Source organism: Trichomonas vaginalis, chromosome I, assembly GCF_026262505.1.
Source record: "Trichomonas vaginalis G3 chromosome I, whole genome shotgun sequence".
In the NCBI taxonomy this organism is placed as follows: Eukaryota; Parabasalia; order Trichomonadida; family Trichomonadidae; genus Trichomonas; species Trichomonas vaginalis.
In genome coordinates, this window is record NC_067203.1 from 8,676,254 (window position 1) to 8,696,440 (window position 20,187).

A 20,187-nucleotide genomic window follows, 5' to 3' on the forward strand; every position below is an offset into this window, starting at 1 on the left:
GTATCAGCTGAAACCGAAATACACAAATGCAGATACAGAAAGGTTGTGGCAAATATGGGATACAGATACAGGCATGACCGCTGTTGACACATTCACAGCGTAATAATAAACATAATTTTTTAATTTCATTTTTAACAAGTTTTTTTAAATGTATGTAATGAATAATTCATTAGAATATGATAATGCACATTGTAACAGAATAGAACAATCACCAAATTTTTTTTTGAAATTAAAAAATAAAAGTAAAAAGTATAAAGTAATCTAACCAAAAAAGATATTTAAAAGAATTTTGGAAAAAACAGAATAAGGATAATGATATTATTTTAGATACACAATCGATGTACTGAAGAATAATCCGGTAAAATGATGATATAAAATTAGATTATTTTACAAGTAGCTAAAAGAATAAAACTATAATATAAAATAAATGAAGTTTAATGAAACAATAAAGGTTAAATAAATAATAAAGATTTTTATTTTATATCATTATTGAGAAGAAGTAACAGCTGACACTTGGTAGACAACTTCTTTATGTCTAGAAAATTCTATCTTGCCTTTTATTTTTTTCTCGCTGTGAAACGTATTCGGTCATTTTTTTAAAAATTAATTTTTTGTTAGAGATAAGAGCTAAAACTCGGTAAACAACTTCTTTATGTCTAGAAAATTCTATCTTGCCTTTTATTTTTTTCTCGCTGTGAAACGTATTCGGTCATTTTTTTAAAAATTAATTTTTTGTTAGAGATAAGAGCTAAAACTCGGTAAACAACTTCTTTATGTCTAGAAAATTCTATCTTGCCTTTTATTTTTTTCTCGCTGTGAAACGTATTCGGTCATTTTTTTAAAAATTAATTTTTTGTTAGAGATAAGAGCTAAAACTCGGTAAACAACTCCCCCATGTCTAGCAAATTTAACATTCGTCTCCCATTTTTATATATTTGGTCTAGAATGTTCGAAAATGCGAAATATGGTCATTAATATTAATTGAAAAGAACCTTGAATTAATTCAATCTGATCTCACAAAATATTTTAAATTACAAACTTTGTAGTTTGAATAGATAATAAGTATGAAACTCAAATAACTAGTTTATTTTTGAATAAAAATTATTTGAATTTATTCAATTTTGTGAATTTTCCTTCAAAAATCAAGTTTAAATATCTTATTTGCCATATAATTATAAATACAATGAAACATATTCGAAATTGAAAAGAATGACTTTTTCTGTTCTTTCAATCATTCAATTTGAATTTTGCAATATTGGATTTCTCATTAAATAGCTATTAAAAACAACAAGCAATTTAACTTACATTCAAATTTATTTGTGTTATATTCAATCTTCTCAAAACTTATAATTTTCGGCTATAGCATGATTATATGCTATATAATATAATAAACCTATAATAGTATCATTCTTTCAATTATTTGAAGAGAAAACCGAAAAAATCTATTTTTGGTCTATAACACTTTTACAACATTTTGAATATTTTTTGTGATTACGTAAAACATGAATAATAAGTCATTTTTATATCAAAATGATTAAGTATTCAAATTCTGATTGTTTGAATTATTTTTATATTCCAATCAAATAATAACATATTTATAGCTAACACCAAATATTATTATTTCAATTTCTTTAAATACAAATTTGTTTACTTTCAATATTCTAATTTTCTCAAAAGCTCAACAAATTCTGAAGAACTTGGAAAAAGTTATAAATAAGGCAAATATTTATCGATTCTATATGCTAATAGAACTGAAAATGCACTTAAAATAAATAAAGAACTCTCTATCGTTTTGTTCAACGAATTTCAGTCCGAGTTTCTGCAAAATATTTCTCGTTTTTCAGCCGCTACATCGGTAATATTGAGATTTCATGAATTTACCTCCCAATAAGGTGTTTTATTGGCAAAATCGCATTATCCAAAAAAATACCTACTGGATATTCGATGGAATTTATATAGATAAAATATCCATATATAATTGATGTCAAAAAACTGAGAAACGATGGAATTCAACACATTTCACACGAATTTTTATTATGTATTATATTTCCTTTCTTAGATATTGGTCAGCTTATGGTAACTGTATAATATGCAATTTCTTTCATTGTAATAAGGAACCGGAACCATGAATTTTTTTTTAATTAATATTGTAATCTATCTTCAACATTAGTTAAATTAGATCATTTTAATTAATAACCAAGACCTTCAGTAGGATAATAAAAAGATATATCTTTATTTTATTATCCATCCATAGATTACACAAGTGCTAATGTATCAATTACATATGTAGAGGTAGAAAGTTTTAGGTCATTTTTCAAGTTATTATGCTGATAAAAAATAATATTGAATTTATTCGAGTTATCAAGATCAAATAATTAGATAGAATTTAATGTCTCATATATTTTCAGTGAATTTGATTATTATTTTCATTCTTTTTTAATTTTGCTTTTGTATGAATGAGGAAATTATTCCTCTTTGGGCAAAGCAAATTAAAATAGATTCATCAATACAGTTCTTACTGACAGGAAACTTCACTCATCCTACAATTATGGACTGTATTGTGGTTGGCCACTCATCATTTCGATTATATTCTGTCAAATCCAATCAATTAGTCGAAACTACAAAATATATTCATAACAAATCCATTTCTTCTGCATCAATAGTCGAAAATTCCGATCATTCAGAAATATGTTTCATTTCTAAGAACGTTCTTTCTTTTCTTGGATTAAATTCACAGCATGAATTCGAAGTAAATCAGAAAAAAGATATAGATCACGAGCTTACATATGTTACTTGCGCTAAATCTTTAATTTTATTATATAGTTCCTTACCATTTTTATCAATTGGAAATAGAAACGACCTAAATTTCACAAGATATACATTACAAGTGCAAAGCGTCTTATCAGCATGCATTATTAACAATCGTATCGCAGTTTTACAGCGCGCAAATAATTTCGAAGTTTGTTTTTACAGCTACGATGATAAATCCCAGTTAAAAACTGTTTATAAGAAAGTACTCAGTTTGGAGATTCCATACAAGCTTATTCCATCCGTTTCTCACAGTGCAGTTTATGTTTTATCCGAAAACAAAATTTCAAAAATTTTGATTCAAGAAACATCATATTTTTTCAATCCATTTCAAGTCTCTTCGAAAGGAGGCGATGGACTGATTATAGATGCAGTTAGTTCAGGTGTGAACACATACTTCCTTACTGCAGATGGCTGCTTAATTCGTTTTGATGGGGAAAATTTAGAATATTTAATGACGCTGAATGGTGCAAATTCAATTTGTTCACCAACATTCAACAGATTCATTGTATCAATTGATTCCAACAAGATACAACTATTCGATAGAGAGTTTCAAGTTCTCGATGAATGCGAAGATGTCATCTGCAGATGTTCCAGCTACAGGAAAGGAAACTTTATAATTGCTTCTGGATCTTCTGTTCATTCTGCTTTTTATGACTATGGCATTGAAATAGAAAAAGTATCGGAAATGAATTATTTTGTTGTTCCAAGATTGATTACTTCATCGTCAGGATGCTTTGCATTTATCGTATATGAAGATAAATGTGTAGTTATTAATGAAGAGTTCAAAGATGCAACTCCTTCTTTCATGAAACATCTTTCTATTGATAGAATTCATTGCAATTCTTTATCTTTCTTTTTCTTAGTGAATGAAGAGAATGTTTACGTTTTTGACCATGGATACGTCAATTGTATTAAACATCCGTCAACACTATCTTGCTTCCATCACTCAACTATATTCCTTGCTGCTCAGGATTCCATTTCTTGCTATATTTATACAAATAATTGTTTAGAAAAAGTTTCTGACAGAAAATTTACTTCCCAAATCTCTTCTATTGCAACTTATAACTCCACGAATGTTGTAATAAGTCTATTTGATGGCACAATATATATAGCAGATGATGATTTGAATGTAAGAGAAGGATGCACTTTAGAAAATGATGTTTTTGTAACTTCACTTTTGACAACAAATAATTCAATTATTTTTGGAGCTTCAGATGGATTTGTATATATCATGGATGATAAACTTTTGCTTAAAGAAAAGTTCAAGATTGGAAATATCCCAGTAACTGTATCAGGATATGAAAATTTGATATGTTGCAAGTGTGGAAAAAGATTTTCAACGATTATTGATCAAAAAGTCAAATCTTTACCACCAGATTTCCTCGCAATTGATGTATTATCAAATGGAAAGTGTATTGCTATTGTTTCTAGTCCAAAGAAGGATAAAACAGCAGCTCTTTTCACATTTCATTTTACAAATACAACAATTGGATTTCACAGTTCAACTCTTTTTAATTTCAACGGATTTATTGACAGAGTTTGTGCTGCTAGATCTAAAGATGCATTCGTATGTTCAATAAGAGAACCACCATCTTTGTTTTGGTCAAGAGGAGAAGTAATAACTGTCTTAGAGAAAAATGAAATTGTTAGAACAATTGTTGAATGGAAAGCGAAACATGGAGAAAAGCTAATTAATTTTTGGGTTGCTTGTACAGAAGGAAATTCTTCAATATCAAGGTTTATGCTGTTCACACAGAATGTTTCTGATTTCAAAGTCAGAACAATATTGACAAAAACATTTGGAGAGCCAATTACTTCTTTTTGTGCTATTTCTCCTTCTTTAGCTTTATTTTCTCATTCAGATCAACTTGTTGGAATATCTTTAGAGACAGGAGCATTAAGAAAGATCTTTTCTGTTAAATCTCCACTGAAAGATATTGTTTTTACTGATGCAAATACATCTTATGTTGCTGGTTTGACAAATGACAATGGATTTTTCTTGATGAAAGTTCTTGAAAAGAGTTTGGAAACAGTTTTTGTAGTTAAGAAACCATTTTTGGGATCTAGAATCAAAGTCATTGGCAATTATACAGTTGTTGCTGATAGATTTGGTTTGTTAGAGATATATGATATAACCGGGAAATTAGGAAAGAAATTCAAATTTGTTTCCCCAATTTCTGATATGTTTGACATTGGAAATGAAAAAGTTCTTTGCTGTCACATATGCGGAGAACTAACACTAGTCAAAGTGTCAGAGGGAATTTTACTTGAGTCTGATGTTTCATCTCTATTTTCATTCGGAAGATCCGCATTTCCGAAAGAATTTTGATTTATAAATTTTATTTGTTTTTTTTATTAGATATTGTAAATATTTGCAATGTTAAATGTTTTCACTAACTGTGAATTCCTTTATAGAGAGAAGTGCTTTTAAAAGTCTTTAATATATAAATGATTAAAATATAGAGAAAGAATTAACAATGATTGTTATAAGAATAACAATACTACACTCGATTGCAACTTCAGCACATGTATATGCTGCCATATCGCTTAGATGTGCAATATCATTTCTTCTTTTATGATTTTGGAACTATTCTGTTCAATGTTTATGTGACAAATTGAAGTTCACACTCTTTTTAATGGATTAATTATAATATTTGGAAATTGTTCAATTCTGACAAAAATTTTAGCTCGTTATTTTTTTTTATTTCAATAAAAATTTCAAATAAATGACTCAATTAATAACTACAAACAAAGGAGCAAAGCTACCGCAGCTAATAGGTCAGGCTAATGCAAAAATATCTCAACCTAAGCTTTCTCTCGCGGAAATGTATGATGCAATGATGGAAAAAGCCAGGTATGAGGGACCATACCAATCCATTGAAATATATGTAATGCAAATGTTTAATGCATCACATATTATTCTCTGGGTTGAGCTTCCTCATCAAGATCTTTTTTATTCTCCTTCATATTCTTTAGTTTGTCAAGAAAAGAAATCAATTATAGCTACAGCATTTCTAACTATATCTCCTATGTCTATTAAATGTCAAAAACAATCACAATACTTCTGCAAAGGCCTAGATGATAAAGTTATTCCCGAAAATTATTCAGTTTTAACAATACCTATATTAAACAGACAAAAACATACTATCGCTGTAATCCAAGTTGCCAAAAAGCCAGAAAAAGCTTTTGGTCCTGCAGATATGCAAATTGCAGATTGGCTTCTATCCAAATTTAAGATATACGGATCTTTATTATTTGATGATACGAACATCCTCGAGTCAGCGATCGGCGCTGCCTTCACAGATGCAGACGAAGAAACAATAAATAATATCCAAAAGACTCTTCAAAGAGAATTTGGCTGCAGAAGAGCAGAGATATGGCGCTACCATAATAAAACCGAAACTGTCAATAAAGTCGTCATGGATGGAAAAAATGTTGCATATCAAGATGAACCTACAGGATGTGTTAGTTGGGCACTTAAAAACAATCAAATAATTATAGAACAAGATGTACAACAAGCTCCTGGTCATATACCAAGTATTGATGGCTGTTTTGCCGAAAGTATTGTAGTTTATCCTTTTATAGAGAATGAGCATAAAGTATGGGGTGTTTCACTTAGAGGCAGAATCTCTGGCTTCAGGAATTCCGATATTGCTAAATTAAAAACAATTGTTCCGATAATTATTAGATCATTACGAATTATTATTGAAAAGAACAAACAGCCACCAGAAAAAGACACAAAGAAGCAAGGACTAACAGCTCTACTTGATGTTGCTGAACAATTGAGTGGAGTTCTTGATATTGATACTTTAATTCCAATGATTATGCAAAGATCATGTGATTTACTCGAAGCAGAGCGTTGTTCCTTATTCCTTGTTAACAACACTCAAACAGAACTCATTTCCTACTTCCACGCGGGCCTTACAACCGAAATCAGAATTCCAATTAACACAGGTATCGTCGGAGTCACAGCTACTACTGGTGAAATACAAGTAGTCAACAACGCATACGAAGATCCGCGTTTTGATTCGAGCGTTGATAAGAAGACAGGCTTCAAAACTCGAAATATCATTACAGTTCCTATTTTCAACAACAGAGGCGAAATCGCAGGAGTTACAGAGCTAATGAACAAAATAACAAGTGATGCATTCACTGAAGATGATGTATCATTGCTGAGAGGCTTCAATGTATTCTGTGGTATCGCGTTAGATAACTCAAGATTGTACCAAGCTTCAACAGAATTAACAAAACAAGTTTCATCATTCATAGAAGTTTCCAGTGGATTAACAAAGAACACAACAATGAGGAATATCTGCGAAAGCATTCTCCAAAACGCGATAAACATATGCGAAGCGAAGAGCGGCATCTTATACCTATTAGATGGCAATGAAAAGATAACTCCTTTGATCTCATTGAACACAAATAGAGAAACCGACCAATTAATTGTCAAAAGATGTATTGAAAACAAATCAACGGTTGTAATGACATTTGATGAGGTTAATGAGTATCTTGGTAAAACAAAAGGTCCTCCCAAACAAGACAAAAGCCTCAGCCATCAGTTAAGTCGCGTCAATGCTGCAATGTCGAGAAGAATTTTACCTGACATGTTTACGGAAAATTCGATTTGTTTGATTCCTCTTAAAAGTTCTGATGGAAACGTTTTAGGTGTCATGGAAGTAGATACTACATCTAAATTGATGACAGAGAGTCAGAAACTCCTTGAATGTTTCGCTGTTTTCGCAAGTGTTTCGTTAGAAAGGAATCATCTCAAAGATATTGCTCAATTAGGATCTCATGAAGCTGAATTGAAGCAACAAATGACGAGAGATGAAAGAGATTCAACGACAAACATTCCTGTACACTTGCATTTACCACAGAGGACAGTTACACAGCTTTGGACAATTAATTTCGATTCATTGGATTGGACAGATATTGGCTATTTCCAAGTTGTTTTCGCAATATTTTCTAGATTCAATTTGCAGCAAACTTTTAATGTAACTAATGAGAAATTGTATAGATTCTTGATAGAATTACGAGCAGGCTACAGACCAGTACCATATCATAACTGGGCACACGCTGTAGATGTCTTGCAATTCACGGCTTATCAAGTCCACATTTCTCATTTGGATGAAAAAATTCCAAAAGTTGAATTGTTCGCACTTTTGGTCGCTGCAATTTGCCACGACTTGAATCATGATGGCTTCACGAATGACTACAATGTGAAAGCGGAAACTCCTTTAGGTATTTTGTTCAAGAACCAGTCTGTCATGGAAATGCATCATTGCGAAGTTACAATTGATATTATGTCAAATGATCAATGTAATTTGTTTTCTGCTTTGCCACCTCAACAATTCAAACAAGTATGGAATTTGGTGATCAACTTGATCCTTGCTACGGATATGGCAAAGCACTTCACGATTTTGCAGGAATTCAACACTTTGATCGATGGAAAAACATTTTCAATGGAAAATGAAAATCATCGACATTTGTTGTTACAATTAATCATCAAAGTTGGTGATTTATCCAATGTTTCAAGACCTTTCGACTTGGCAAACAGATGGTGCGCTGTTTTATGCGAAGAATTCTTCAGACAAGGCGATCTTGAAATGGCAAGAGGAATGCAATATTCGTCTGCTTTGAATGACAGAGAACATTTGAACAAAGAAAAGTCACAGATCGGATTTTACACGTCTGTTTGCTTGCCTTTGTATCAAAGTGTTGCCAAAGTATTGCCGCAACTCGAAAGCAACGTAGTGCAGGTCGAAAGTAACTTGGAAACATGGAAATCTGCTGATGAAGCGAAAATCAAGAAAGAACAAGAAATGCAGATGTTGTCTCAGAGAGGACAAGACAGCGAAAATAAGGATGAGAACGCTGAGAAGACAGAAAAGGTTGTTAGAAAGGTAAAACCTGTACCTTCAAACTTGCAGACACTTACTGGATTAGTTTTGACAAGAAAGAAATCTGTAATGAATACAATTGCAGAATTCAAAGTTTAATTTTTTATTGTTATGCTTTATTTAATGTTTGTATTTATTTATATAAATTTTATTTTGTTTTCTAAAGTTTATTTTTTCATCAAAATTAATACCCTTTAAGTGTTGCCAATTATGTGGCAACCTATGGTTCTGCCCTTCATATACCATTTAAATAAGTGCGCACCGTTCATTGAATAGTTAATAAATTTGAATTTGAGTCAGAAATACTAATGCTATATTCATTCGTAAATAATGGGGCGTGCCAAAAGATTGCGATATACTAGTTTTTAATGGAAAAATTCAAAGACGTTTTAATATTTAAGAAATCGTTATCAATTTTTCGACTATTTTTTTGATTCAATATTTTTTTTCTATGGCAGACTTTTAGAGCCAATAAACTTATGTTTTCTTTAAAGGGTTGAACAAGAAAGCAATTATATTATGCTTCTATTTTATTTTTTATTTTTATTTTTTTCATATTGAAAACAGTCGAAAATTGAGACAATTTTGATCGGGGTATTATTATTGTCGTCTGGCGGTTTTAGACGACAATGCGAATTTTCAAATAATAGGATTTTTAGCCAGATAAAGAGCTACTCCATATATCATGCGTGTTTGCATACTATATACATAGATGGAATTGATGTTCTTCCTTTATTTAGGTACCGAAACATGCTTGAAAAATCTATTTTTTAGACGACAATGATAATTTTGTCACTTTTCCAGACGACAATAATAATTTGTCACCTTTTTAGACGACAATAATAATTTTGTCACTTTTCCAGACGACAATAAAACATCCTCATTTTGATCTTTATTTTGACTTTTTTCCCCATTAAAATATTTTCTAATTGTATCAAAACGAGATCATTGATGATAAATATGTTTCAAAGTTTTTTTTCCTCTTTCAAACACATTTTAAAAATTAGGATTAGATCCGGATTATGAAAAAAGTGACACTTTTTAAATAAATCAACATATTATAAAATCAGCATTCTAGGAAAAGTTTAGAATAAAGATCGATCATATAATCGACTTTCCCTTCAAAATATCACCTTTCATTAGATTTAATTTTTTTAGGACTTTAGTCTCAATTTTTCACCGAGAAATTGAATGTTTATATCAGTAATTTTATAAAATGATTGGAGGACTAACTCTGAACTATGAATTTAATCGTAATAATTTGCACACATTTATTGAAGAAAAGAAGTTCTTTGATATATTTGAAATAGAGGATGCAAGCAAAATCTTACAAGATTCAATTTTATCATCCGATGATTTCATCTCAATTCTCCAGGAAGGCAGAATCAAGTATGATTCACATGATCTATTCAAAGGTGTACAAACTGCTCATGTTTCTCTTCGTAATATAGATGAAACAATTAGAATTCTAGAAATTTCCTATAAATACCTTGAGCTTGGAATTCTAAAAGACACAATTGATTTTATGAATACTTTGCGATTACAAATAAATCCAAATCTTAATTCTGAACTCAATGTATTGAGTGAACAAAAGCAAGAGTTAAACAATCAAATGATTACACTCCATTCTGAAATTGAAAGACTCAAAAGACGAATTTCAGAATTAACAAAAGAAAATGAATCATTGAAACAGAAAATAAATGAAAATCCAGTTACACAGGATATTTTATCCAAAATAGATCAATTAAATACATCAAATGATTTTCCGAGAATTTATAAATTCTTATGGGAAATTTCGGAAAAAGGATACCAAAATGCAAACATACAAACAAAGATTAAGTGCCTTTTGGAAAAGAAAGATGGAGATGGAAATAACCCATTACATATTGCATGCAGAGATGGAAACACTAAACTTGTAAAATATTTAATTTCAGTCGGAGCAAATAAAGAATCAGAGGGAAATCAAATGCTCACACCACTTAGCGTTGCCTCACAATATGGTCGTCTTGCAATTGTTGAATATCTTATCTCTATTGGTTGCAATAAAGAACCAAAGAATACTGAAGGAGTCACACCACTCATTGTTGCTTCTAATAATGGCCATCTTGAAGTTGTTAAATACCTCATTTCAATTGGATGCAATAAAGAAGCAAAGAATTGTTTGGGCATAACTCCATTCATGTTTGCAGTAGTAAATGGTAATCTCAATGTGGGACGCTATCTAGTTTCAGCTGGAGTAAATATAAATGCAAAAACAGATGGAGGAAGTACAGCACTCCATGAAGCAGTGATAAGCGGAAAACTCCAAGTTGTTCAGTATCTTATCTCGATCGGCCTTAACAAAGAAGAAAAAACGGTTGATGGATGGACCCCATTGATACTTGCGGCTCATCTCGGTTTTCTTGATATAGTAAAATATTTAATATCTATTGGAGCCGAAAAGGAAGCAATGGATAATTGCAGGAACACCCCATTAATTTGTGCATCAAGCCAAGGCCAACTTGATGTTGCCAAGTATCTAATTTCTGCTGGATCCAACCATAGGGCTAAAAATATCTTTGGACATGATGCATTATTTATGGCTTCCAAAAATGGTCATTTAAATGTGGTCGCATTTCTTAAATCCATCAGTCGTTTGTAAATTCCTTAACAATGGTAAATCCCTGAAATTAACTCCTGAAACTAGTTTGAATTTGAATAAACATTTACATTTCACTGAGCATATGTTAATATTTTTATATCTCTGTGAATATAGTCTCATATGCATATGATGATTTTAATGTGTCCATATTTTAAGGAAAGATATCAAACACCTTGATGCTTCATAAAATTTTATTAATACAATACTTTTAATGGTTTGTTATTATTTTTCGAGGGAATATTGTTTGCAAATTAATATAATTGATAAGGTTTTCCAAAAACTGCACAGTATATTAAAATATATATAATTAACTTTCATATTTAATATTTATTAAATTTCTAAAATTTTTCTTCAATAGAATTTAGCACCATGTGAAAAAAGAAAATCTACCATATTTCCCAGGTAATAATTTAATGCGATATCAAGAGCTGTTATTCCGTTTTTATCTTTTTCATTGATATTTGCACCCTTTGAAATAAGAAGTTCGGTTGTTTCTCGTTTACCCTTGAATACAGAATAATGAAGAGGAGTTCTTCCCTTTTCATCTTTTTCATTGATATTTGCACCATTTGAAATAAGAAATTCGGCTATTTCTCTACTATTATTTTCTGCGGCAATATGAAGAGGCGTTCTTCCATTTTCATCTTTTTGATTGATAGTAGCACCGTGCGAAAGAAGAAGCTCAAATGTTTCAACAGAATTCCTAATTAATGCAAAAGAAAGAGCCGTCAATCCATTTTTAGCTGCTTCATTTATCTTTGCACCTTGCGAAAGAAGGAATTCGACCGTTTCTTTACCATCTTTATATGTAGCATAATGAAGGGTTGTAAATCCATGTTCATCCTTTTCATTGATATTTGCACCACATGAAATAAGAACTTCGACAGTTTCTTTGCTATTATTTTCTGCTGCCATATAGAGGACAGATTCTTTATTTAAATCTTTTGCATTGATATTTGCACCATGCGAAAGAAGAAATTCAGCCGTTTCTTTACTATTATAAATAGCTGCAATATGAAGTGCGGTTTTTTCCACTAATATCTTTTTCATTGATATTTGCACCAAGAGAAAGGAAATATTCGCAAAGGGATGGAATATCAAATACAGCTGATTTTACAAAGCATTTGTCAATTTCATCAGTCTGATCATAATAAACCAAAAATGCTTCAAGATTGTTATACCATTCCCAATAAGTTAAATTGATCTCTATATTGTACTCATTCATCAAGAACGTAACAAAATCAATGTTGTGCGAAATAATTGCATATTTCATGCAATAATAGTCTGGTTTGTGATATTTCAAACATTCACTCATAATTTCATGATTTCTTCCTAAAAATGATAATTCTAGACATGTTTCAGTTATTTCTGAGTTAAATTTAGTTCTTAAAAATTTGAAACAATCAACTGCTCCGTAGTAACAACATAATTCAAGTAATGAATATTTACCTTTGTAATGTGGTAATAAATCGCTTTTAATTTTTTGATCTTTATCAAAACCTTCTTTTTCCGTGCAGAAGATGAATCTATCTTTATCATTATCCATAATTGCCCTGTAAATTGTATTTTCTTCTAGAATATCTAGATTTTCAGATTCAATCCATTTGAATTTATCAAATTTGTATAATTTGATTCCATATTCTTTGTAAAACAGATAATTGGAAATGATTGGAATATTTTGGATATCTGTTACATGATAATCATCAGATATGAGTTTTGCAAGAGCTAAATATGACTTGGTAGAGCGGTTGTTATATGTAATGATCTCTAAAATATCTCTTATAATATTTTTTTGGGGATGCTTATTTGATTCAATCAGTTCTGTTTTGATCATTTTGTAAATCGAGTTTAATTCCTCTTCGTTTTTGGTATTTAATTGATACAACATATTGTACAAATCGATGTGATGTTTATGTATACTTCTAAGTTCACAATATTCATTTGTATCAATGTCTTGATCAGACATCAATTTTTTAAGGGTTCGGCCCGACCATTTTTTTTGATTTCGAGACACCCTGGAGGACGACATGATTGATATTATTCCTTGCATTAAGTAAGTAATACTTCATGACATGCTATACATGTATAATCTTTAAATCTCAAATCCACTACATGAACTTGAAAAAAGCAATTTATGTTTTCAATTTTTGATTTTCTAATTTTAAAAATATGGGGTAAACAGTTTACATTTGTCAACTTTTATATGTATAGAAGATATCATTCGCTAAGCATGGCTTCGAAACTGCACCGATCCTTAATTATTAAATTCAATTTCTAGATAATTTCGATATATATATATAGTAACTATAGAAATGTTACAGTATGAGTAAATGTACAGCAGTTTATTGACTGTTTTACAGATTTTTTTTTTCACTCATGAATAAATGATGTTGTCCATGAAAATTTAGTCTCACCGATAGCCATAAATTCTAAATACGCGTCATTACAATATACAAATTTTGTTAATTATATTTTATTTGAAAATATAGACAAGGTGTTTTGCGTTCTCTCATTCGTTTCCGAATTTTCCATCTTATATAAGTATAATATAGAGGTATTTTGTAGGAAAATATAAAATTAAAAAATCTCGTAAATCTCGTCTTTATAACCCAAAAGCATATGCCAAGATATTGCCAAAAGAATTCAAGTTAAGGGTTTATGTCTTATTACAAAATATTAATCAGGGAAGTGTAAAAATCCAATGTAAGAATATGGAAATGTCAATTTTTTTTTTCAAAATGACTTTACTTTATGGACCTTCAGCATTAAGCTTTTCTCCAAAAGATAAGACTATTTTAATTGCAGGTGTTGGACCTGCTATTAGAGTTTACAAAGAAGACAAAATTTATTCCGAATTTTCAATATTTCCTGAAACAATGCGTATTATGGGTATATTTTTCCATGATGAACTCATTTTCGCATATGCAGAGAATATTCTCAAAATATTTTTACTTCAAAATGACTATAAATCGATTGAAATTAAATCAACTTTAGAATTTATTGACTGGATTGTTACAGCACATGTCGAAAATGATAATAAAATTACATCAGTATTACATCATGGTCAAATTGTTTATTCAACGTTCGAAAAAATTGAAAATTTAATTCGACCAACGCTCTGGAAGATAGTTGTTTCAGCTAAAATCATCGATGCCGGCATCCTTGTTGGTGATTCATTCGGAACAATCAGCTTATACAACCCAAAGACAGGAAAATACTTCGAAGCAAATCATGATAAAGGTTCTGTCTTCGATATCGACTATAAAGATGGAAAAATCATTACAAGTTATGAGTTTCATAGTGTTGCTCTTTGGAATCTCAAAGAAGACTCATTTGAATTTATATCCGCAACTTCTCCTCATCCTTCAAGAGTTTTTGGTGCTAAATTCGTTGGAGATATACCTATCTCGCTCGGAGAAGATGGTTATATGAAATTCCATGATGGATCAAATCAAAGTTATCATCTTCACCGAACAAAGCTCATTACAGCATTTGCTGTCAGTCCAGACAATGAGATAGCAACAGCAGGATACGATTGCGTCGTCAGGAGATTCTTCCTCCCAGAGAAATCAACAAAAAATAAATACAATTGTCCAGAAAAACGTGACAGCCCCGTAAATGTTATTGTTTTAGCGAATGAGAAGTTTATTATCGCCAACAACAACGGTGATGCCATATTAATGCCAGAAAACAAGATAATTGCCCACTCAAATGGTGCTTTCTTTGTTTTAGGTCAAAATTCAAATTATGCAGCAGGCGCAAGTCGAGCTTTTGATGTTTTCATATATGATACAGATAAAGACGAGTGCGTAACTGCTAGACTACCACGAGAAAAAGCTCCTTCAACAATAGCTGTCAGCAAAAATGGAGTTTTTGTTGTTTTGAACGATATGACTTTGGTAATTTTTAATTTGGCCGGCCAATTATTAATTGATTGTGATGCCTCTGATTATTTCAAGCGTCCTCCGAGTGTTTCCTTTGCAGCTAATGAGGAAAAGTCTCTTGTTGTATGTGCACATTCAACAAGAATAACTGTTTTTGACTTCGACCAAGAAATGAAATCAATTGTGAAGTCAAAGAAAATTGACACCACTTCTGGCGGTTTTTCTGGTGCCACTTTTTATAATGGCTGCTATTACATTATCGGCAGGAATGATGGCGTTATTACAATACTCAAGAGACTCTCCGATGAATGGGAAATCAAGTCTTTGTACCAAATTCCTGGTGGAGCAAAAAGTGCCGTTGGAATTTCAACAAACAAAGAAGGAAAAGTGGTCGTAGGAGGATTGTCCAAGACAGGTATATCGTTCTATGATATAACAGCACAAACAGAAATAGGTAGTCTATCGTTCGACGATAAACATTTGAGATCAACATTCGTTTTGACAGATAAAAGTGACATTTTCAGTAGTTCATGGGAAGCACAAAATGTCTACACGTCAAAAGTGAGCTGTATCGGCGGTTCAATGACAAAACCGTCATTCCACGGTTTGAGAGGTTTATTTGCCACAAAAAGTGACAAATTATTCTTTACAGGATCATGCGACAGAGATATCAGAGTTTGGTCCATTAAAGATGATAAAATTTCACTGGAAGATGACGTACAATCTGTTGACAGTGGAACTCACGCAATTGTATCGGATGGCAAAACGGTTTTTACGGGCGGAAGTCAACAATTATTATTTGAGTGGGTTTTGGATAATAACAAATTATATCAGATTCGTTCTTTCGATTTGACACCGCTGACAAACGGCGGATTATGCAAACGCCGTGTTACAACACTTTCCATTTCTCCTGAATTTGTTTTTGTGTTTTTGAGTGATGCAACACTTTTCAAATTGAAGAGGACTGATTTCGAATTAGTTGAAAAATGCGAAACACCAGGAGTTGCCATGAGTTCTGACTACAGCGATGACTTGTTAATCTGCTGCACTTCTAAAGGAAATTTGTGGTGGAATGGACATTCAGAAACAATTTGTAAATGTGGAATTCATTCTGTCAAAATTATTAAATATTTCGATAGAATAATTGCTGTTTCTTCATGCGATGATGGCTTTGTTAGATTGCATGAAATCAAAGGAGATAAGCTAGAAATGATAATGGAGATTGGGCCAAATCATACAGGTGGAGTTAAATCTGTTGATGTTCAATCGAAATCAGATATGTTACAAATTGTTTCATTTAGTTATGATCAGAGAATTAATTTATATACTTTGAATAGAGATTTGCAGTTAATTGATACAAAGAGATATGATACAGCTGTTTCACATGGCGAATCTGTTCTATTTGTTGAAGATGGATTCGTTGCTTACGGAACTGGACTTCATTACTTTAAATTGTAATCATTTTAATAAATGTTTTGATTTTTATTAATATCTACCACATTTTGTTTTGATATTTTCTTATTTATAAGTTCTGCTTACTAAAATTATAATTATAACTTTGATCCTTTAGACTAAAAATTAAGACAAGAGTTTGGGTGTGCAAAATCCAAAGATATCTCATGTTTCTAAGTGAAATCAGAAGATTAGTCTGTATTGATATCAGCTCTTTATTACTTATTACTGTTAATTAATTTTTTTATCTTTTTTTCTTATCTTGTTAAGATTCAACAAAATATGGCTGCACTTACGCCCATCTAACTTTAATTCAAATTTTTGACAACTGGCGTGAAAAGTCATTGAAAATCAACCTTAAGCATCTGAATTGAAGGTCATGTCATTGAAAATCAAACTTAAGAGGAAAAAAAATTTAAGGGTGACAATAAAAGTTACTGCAACTTAAAAAAAAATTAAGGCCGCCACCTTAATTTAAATGAATACGAAGCAGGGCCATATACCTCGAAGGTAGCCAGCTAAAAACCCAGGTATTAATACCATTATTCCAATTGTTACGAAGATGTATTTATCAAGTTTGGTCATTTCACCATCATCTTTCGATCGACGCTTCAATTCACCTGCACCACTTTCAAACTGGTTGTATTTGTATTGATATTCATCTTTATCCATTGAGATATTTTTAACAACTGAAACTTCGATATATTTATCAACCAGTTTACAAAATAGCTTTTCATAAAACATATGCAATCCAAGTATTCTTAAAAACATATATAAAATTTGACCAAATTGACCTGTCAAAAAATTGAATATTTGCGAATTTTTTTTGTTAAATAAAACCAAGCATGTATCAGTGCCATTGTACTCAATCTGTTTTTTCTCATTTAACACTTGCTGTTGTAATTGTTGAGAAAAGTCTTTGAACTTTTCATTTGCCTCATCATTTAGTATGTATTTTTCTTTCAACATATAAATAACTACTTCATTTTCAACATTTAAAAATTGTGAAGGTTCCAATTTCCATGATCCATAGTTAAAGTTATGCCTTTCTTTTATTATTTTATAACGCGGATCTATTTTAAAACAAGAAAACATCGGTTGTTGTGAAAGGAATGATTTAAGGTATTCTTCATTGTTTGTATTGAGTAACATATTGTAGAAACCCTTTTGACTAGGTAACCAAGAATACAGTAATATTCTAAATATTAAATAGAAGGCAATTAGATGAGTAGGGGTAATTTTAGCTAAAAGTGACACGCCTGTAAAAAGCGACACACCCGTGAAGGGTGTGATTACCGATCGGTAATTTCGACAGTTTAGAATTTAAAATTTTTTATGGAACTGTTGCGAGTTTCATAAAGAATTTAAGGAATATAAGCAAAGATTTGAATCAAAATCTTAGACCTAAGCCGCTCGATTCGCTCGCGGCTTCCGCGAATTACAGATCAGCAAAGATTTGAATCAAAATCTTCGAACTAAGCCGATCGCTTCGCTCGCGGCTTTCTTTATTATTTTAAATTTGCATATTTCCATCAAAAGTTCATAAGGTAAAAAATTTCGTTTATTTTTACTAAGAAAAAAAAGGTTTTTGATAATAAATTTATTTTATTTCGAAAAAGTAGCAATAATCGTAAAGGGGTATTGATAGGCTTGCTAAAGTAACTAATTTTAGCTGTCAAATACTTTTGTATTTTGAAGTAAATTAGTATAAATTTGTTTTTACTTTTATTTCGAAAAAGTAACAATAATCGTAAAAGGGTATTGATAGACTTGCTAAAGTAACTAATTTTAGCTGTCAAATACTTTTGTATTTTGAAGTAAATTAGTATAAATTTGATATTATTTTAACTCCCTTTGAAAACCTCAATTTTCCATACAGAGGGAACGGGAATAGCATCCAATATTCCCTGAGAATGGTTGCGCATTCTCAGTTCCCTCTATATTTCGAACGAAGCTCTCATCGGTCTTTTTTTTTAATACTAAACGTTTTTTTCCCCTGTCACTTTTAGCTAAAATTTGGGTTTGCCATAGGCTGTTTGTATTTAAATGAAACCAATATATCTATACCAAATTTGAACAAGTCTGTAATATGAATGCATAATTATTCAATTGTTCCGTACTCTGAAAAATATAAAACTTAAGGGTCCGCTACAACGATAGAGGAAATGTTCACAATTTTTTAAATTTTGAGAGCTCTAAAACCGTCATCATGATTGAGAGTTACATAACTAAAATGAAAATTATAAAACTTAAAAATTTGGTGCATTGGGATGAATCTACACACAATCACAAAGCATAAGGGTGATGGATAATGCGATATTAATTTTTTCCATATTATTACATATTTTTTAATTAATAATTAGATCGAGGGAACTTTGCAGATCTTCCATCCGCAAAGTTACCCCTCGGGCGGTATATATATAACCTTCAAAGCGGGAAGAGGAAAAAATCTTCAGCAAATTCCGGTGGTAATGATCGAAATGAAGTTATCCAAGGTTTCACTTTGAAAGGAAAATCAATAAAGCATGTACTTTCATGCGACGTATTGCAATTATTGAAAAGTTATTGAAAATAAACGTCTAAAAATTTATTGAGCGAGTTTTTTTCTATGAGTACAGCAAATTCTTTACCACATACACTAGACAATCTTTGCAAACAGGATAAAGATAAGCTTATGGAACTTATTAAACAAGTTAATGAACTTCAAAAGCGTTGCAACTTATTAGAGCAAGAAAATAATTCAAAACAAGCAGAAATTCAGAGACTTTCAGGCAGAGAAGATGTTATGAAAAACCAAGTTGAAGCACTTGAAACAAAATTATTTGATGCCGTTGAAATTTCAAAAACTGCTCAAGCAAGAATTGAGCAATTAACATCAGAAGTTCAAAAGGTCGAAGCTGGCCGAAAAAGTGCAAGAGCTAGATATCGGGAAGCTCAAGCTGAAATTACTTCTCTTCGAGATACAATTAGAGAGCTTAAACTAAAGCATGAAAGAATTCACGTTGAAACTGGCGTTCAAACCAAAAATAATTACTGTAGTCGTACAACAAATACAGAAGATTCTTCAATTAATCTTAACGATATTGAAATTCAATGCCGTATAGACACTGATTTATCAAAATCACAAACAAAAGTCAGATCTTATACTATGTCTCAAACAACAATGCAGCCAGAATCACTTGATTCATACCATGATTCATATCATGAATCTTCAACTACACGCGAACCATCATTTACTTCTGAACAAGATGAAGAATTGGCTAGAATAATTTCAATTCTCAATTCATAATCTTTTTAGAATATTTCAATTTAATTGGAGATTTTGAACTTCTTAGCTCTTATTTATATACTTATATTGTTTAAATAATGTTAGATATAGTAAAAATGTTATTTTGTTGACTAATAATCCTATAATTCAAATGCTTTTTTCGAAGAAATATAAAAGAGTAAGGTAACATCGTAAAAGTCTTGAATTATATTATCATTTCAATATCTTTTA

At 31.0% G+C, this 20,187-nt stretch overlaps 7 protein-coding genes across 7 annotated transcripts, besides 4 other annotated features; 5 read left to right on the plus strand and 2 right to left on the minus strand.

Annotated features, from left to right (window-relative positions):
- Positions 1–100: part of a mobile genetic element that runs on past the window's edge.
- Positions 101–619: 519 nt separating this feature from the next.
- Positions 620–1,460: a mobile genetic element.
- Positions 1,461–2,295: 835 nt separating this feature from the next.
- TVAGG3_0953520 (quinoprotein alcohol dehydrogenase-like family) lies at positions 2,296–5,140 on the plus strand (the record flags this gene model as incomplete). The annotated part of the gene is made up of 1 exon (XM_001581592.2): positions 2,453–5,140. The coding sequence occupies one exon, from the start codon at positions 2,453–2,455 to the stop codon at positions 5,138–5,140; it is 2,688 nt and encodes an 895-aa protein (XP_001581642.1).
- A 397-nt stretch (positions 5,141–5,537) lies between these two features.
- Positions 5,538–8,810, plus strand: TVAGG3_0953530 (cyclic nucleotide phosphodiesterase family; the record flags this gene model as incomplete). Its single annotated transcript, XM_001581593.1, has 1 exon — positions 5,538–8,810. The coding sequence occupies one exon, from the start codon at positions 5,538–5,540 to the stop codon at positions 8,808–8,810; it is 3,273 nt and encodes a 1,090-aa protein (XP_001581643.1).
- A 1,117-nt stretch (positions 8,811–9,927) lies between these two features.
- Positions 9,928–11,352, plus strand: TVAGG3_0953540 (positive regulation of MDA-5 signaling pathway; the record flags this gene model as incomplete). Its single annotated transcript, XM_001581594.1, has 1 exon — positions 9,928–11,352. The coding sequence occupies one exon, from the start codon at positions 9,928–9,930 to the stop codon at positions 11,350–11,352; it is 1,425 nt and encodes a 474-aa protein (XP_001581644.1).
- A 351-nt stretch (positions 11,353–11,703) lies between these two features.
- Positions 11,704–12,267, minus strand: TVAGG3_0953560 (cyclin-dependent kinase inhibitor 2C-related family; the record flags this gene model as incomplete). Its single annotated transcript, XM_001581595.1, has 1 exon — positions 11,704–12,267. One exon carries the CDS (start codon positions 12,265–12,267, stop codon positions 11,704–11,706), a length of 564 nt encoding a protein of 187 aa, XP_001581645.1.
- Positions 12,268–12,349: 82 nt separating this feature from the next.
- Positions 12,350–13,318, minus strand: TVAGG3_0953550 (protein of unknown function (DUF3447); the record flags this gene model as incomplete). Its single annotated transcript, XM_001581596.1, has 1 exon — positions 12,350–13,318. The coding sequence occupies one exon, from the start codon at positions 13,316–13,318 to the stop codon at positions 12,350–12,352; it is 969 nt and encodes a 322-aa protein (XP_001581646.1).
- A 772-nt stretch (positions 13,319–14,090) lies between these two features.
- On the plus strand, positions 14,091–16,694 carry TVAGG3_0953570 (WD repeat protein family; the record flags this gene model as incomplete). The annotated part of the gene is made up of 1 exon (XM_001581597.1): positions 14,091–16,694. The coding sequence occupies one exon, from the start codon at positions 14,091–14,093 to the stop codon at positions 16,692–16,694; it is 2,604 nt and encodes an 867-aa protein (XP_001581647.1).
- A 278-nt stretch (positions 16,695–16,972) lies between these two features.
- Positions 16,973–17,074: a mobile genetic element.
- An 840-nt stretch (positions 17,075–17,914) lies between these two features.
- Positions 17,915–18,715: a mobile genetic element.
- Positions 18,716–19,286: 571 nt separating this feature from the next.
- Positions 19,287–20,133, plus strand: TVAGG3_0953600 (uncharacterized protein; the record flags this gene model as incomplete). Its single annotated transcript, XM_001581598.1, has 1 exon — positions 19,297–19,977. One exon carries the CDS (start codon positions 19,297–19,299, stop codon positions 19,975–19,977), a length of 681 nt encoding a protein of 226 aa, XP_001581648.1.
- Between the last annotated feature and the right edge of the window lie 54 nt (positions 20,134–20,187).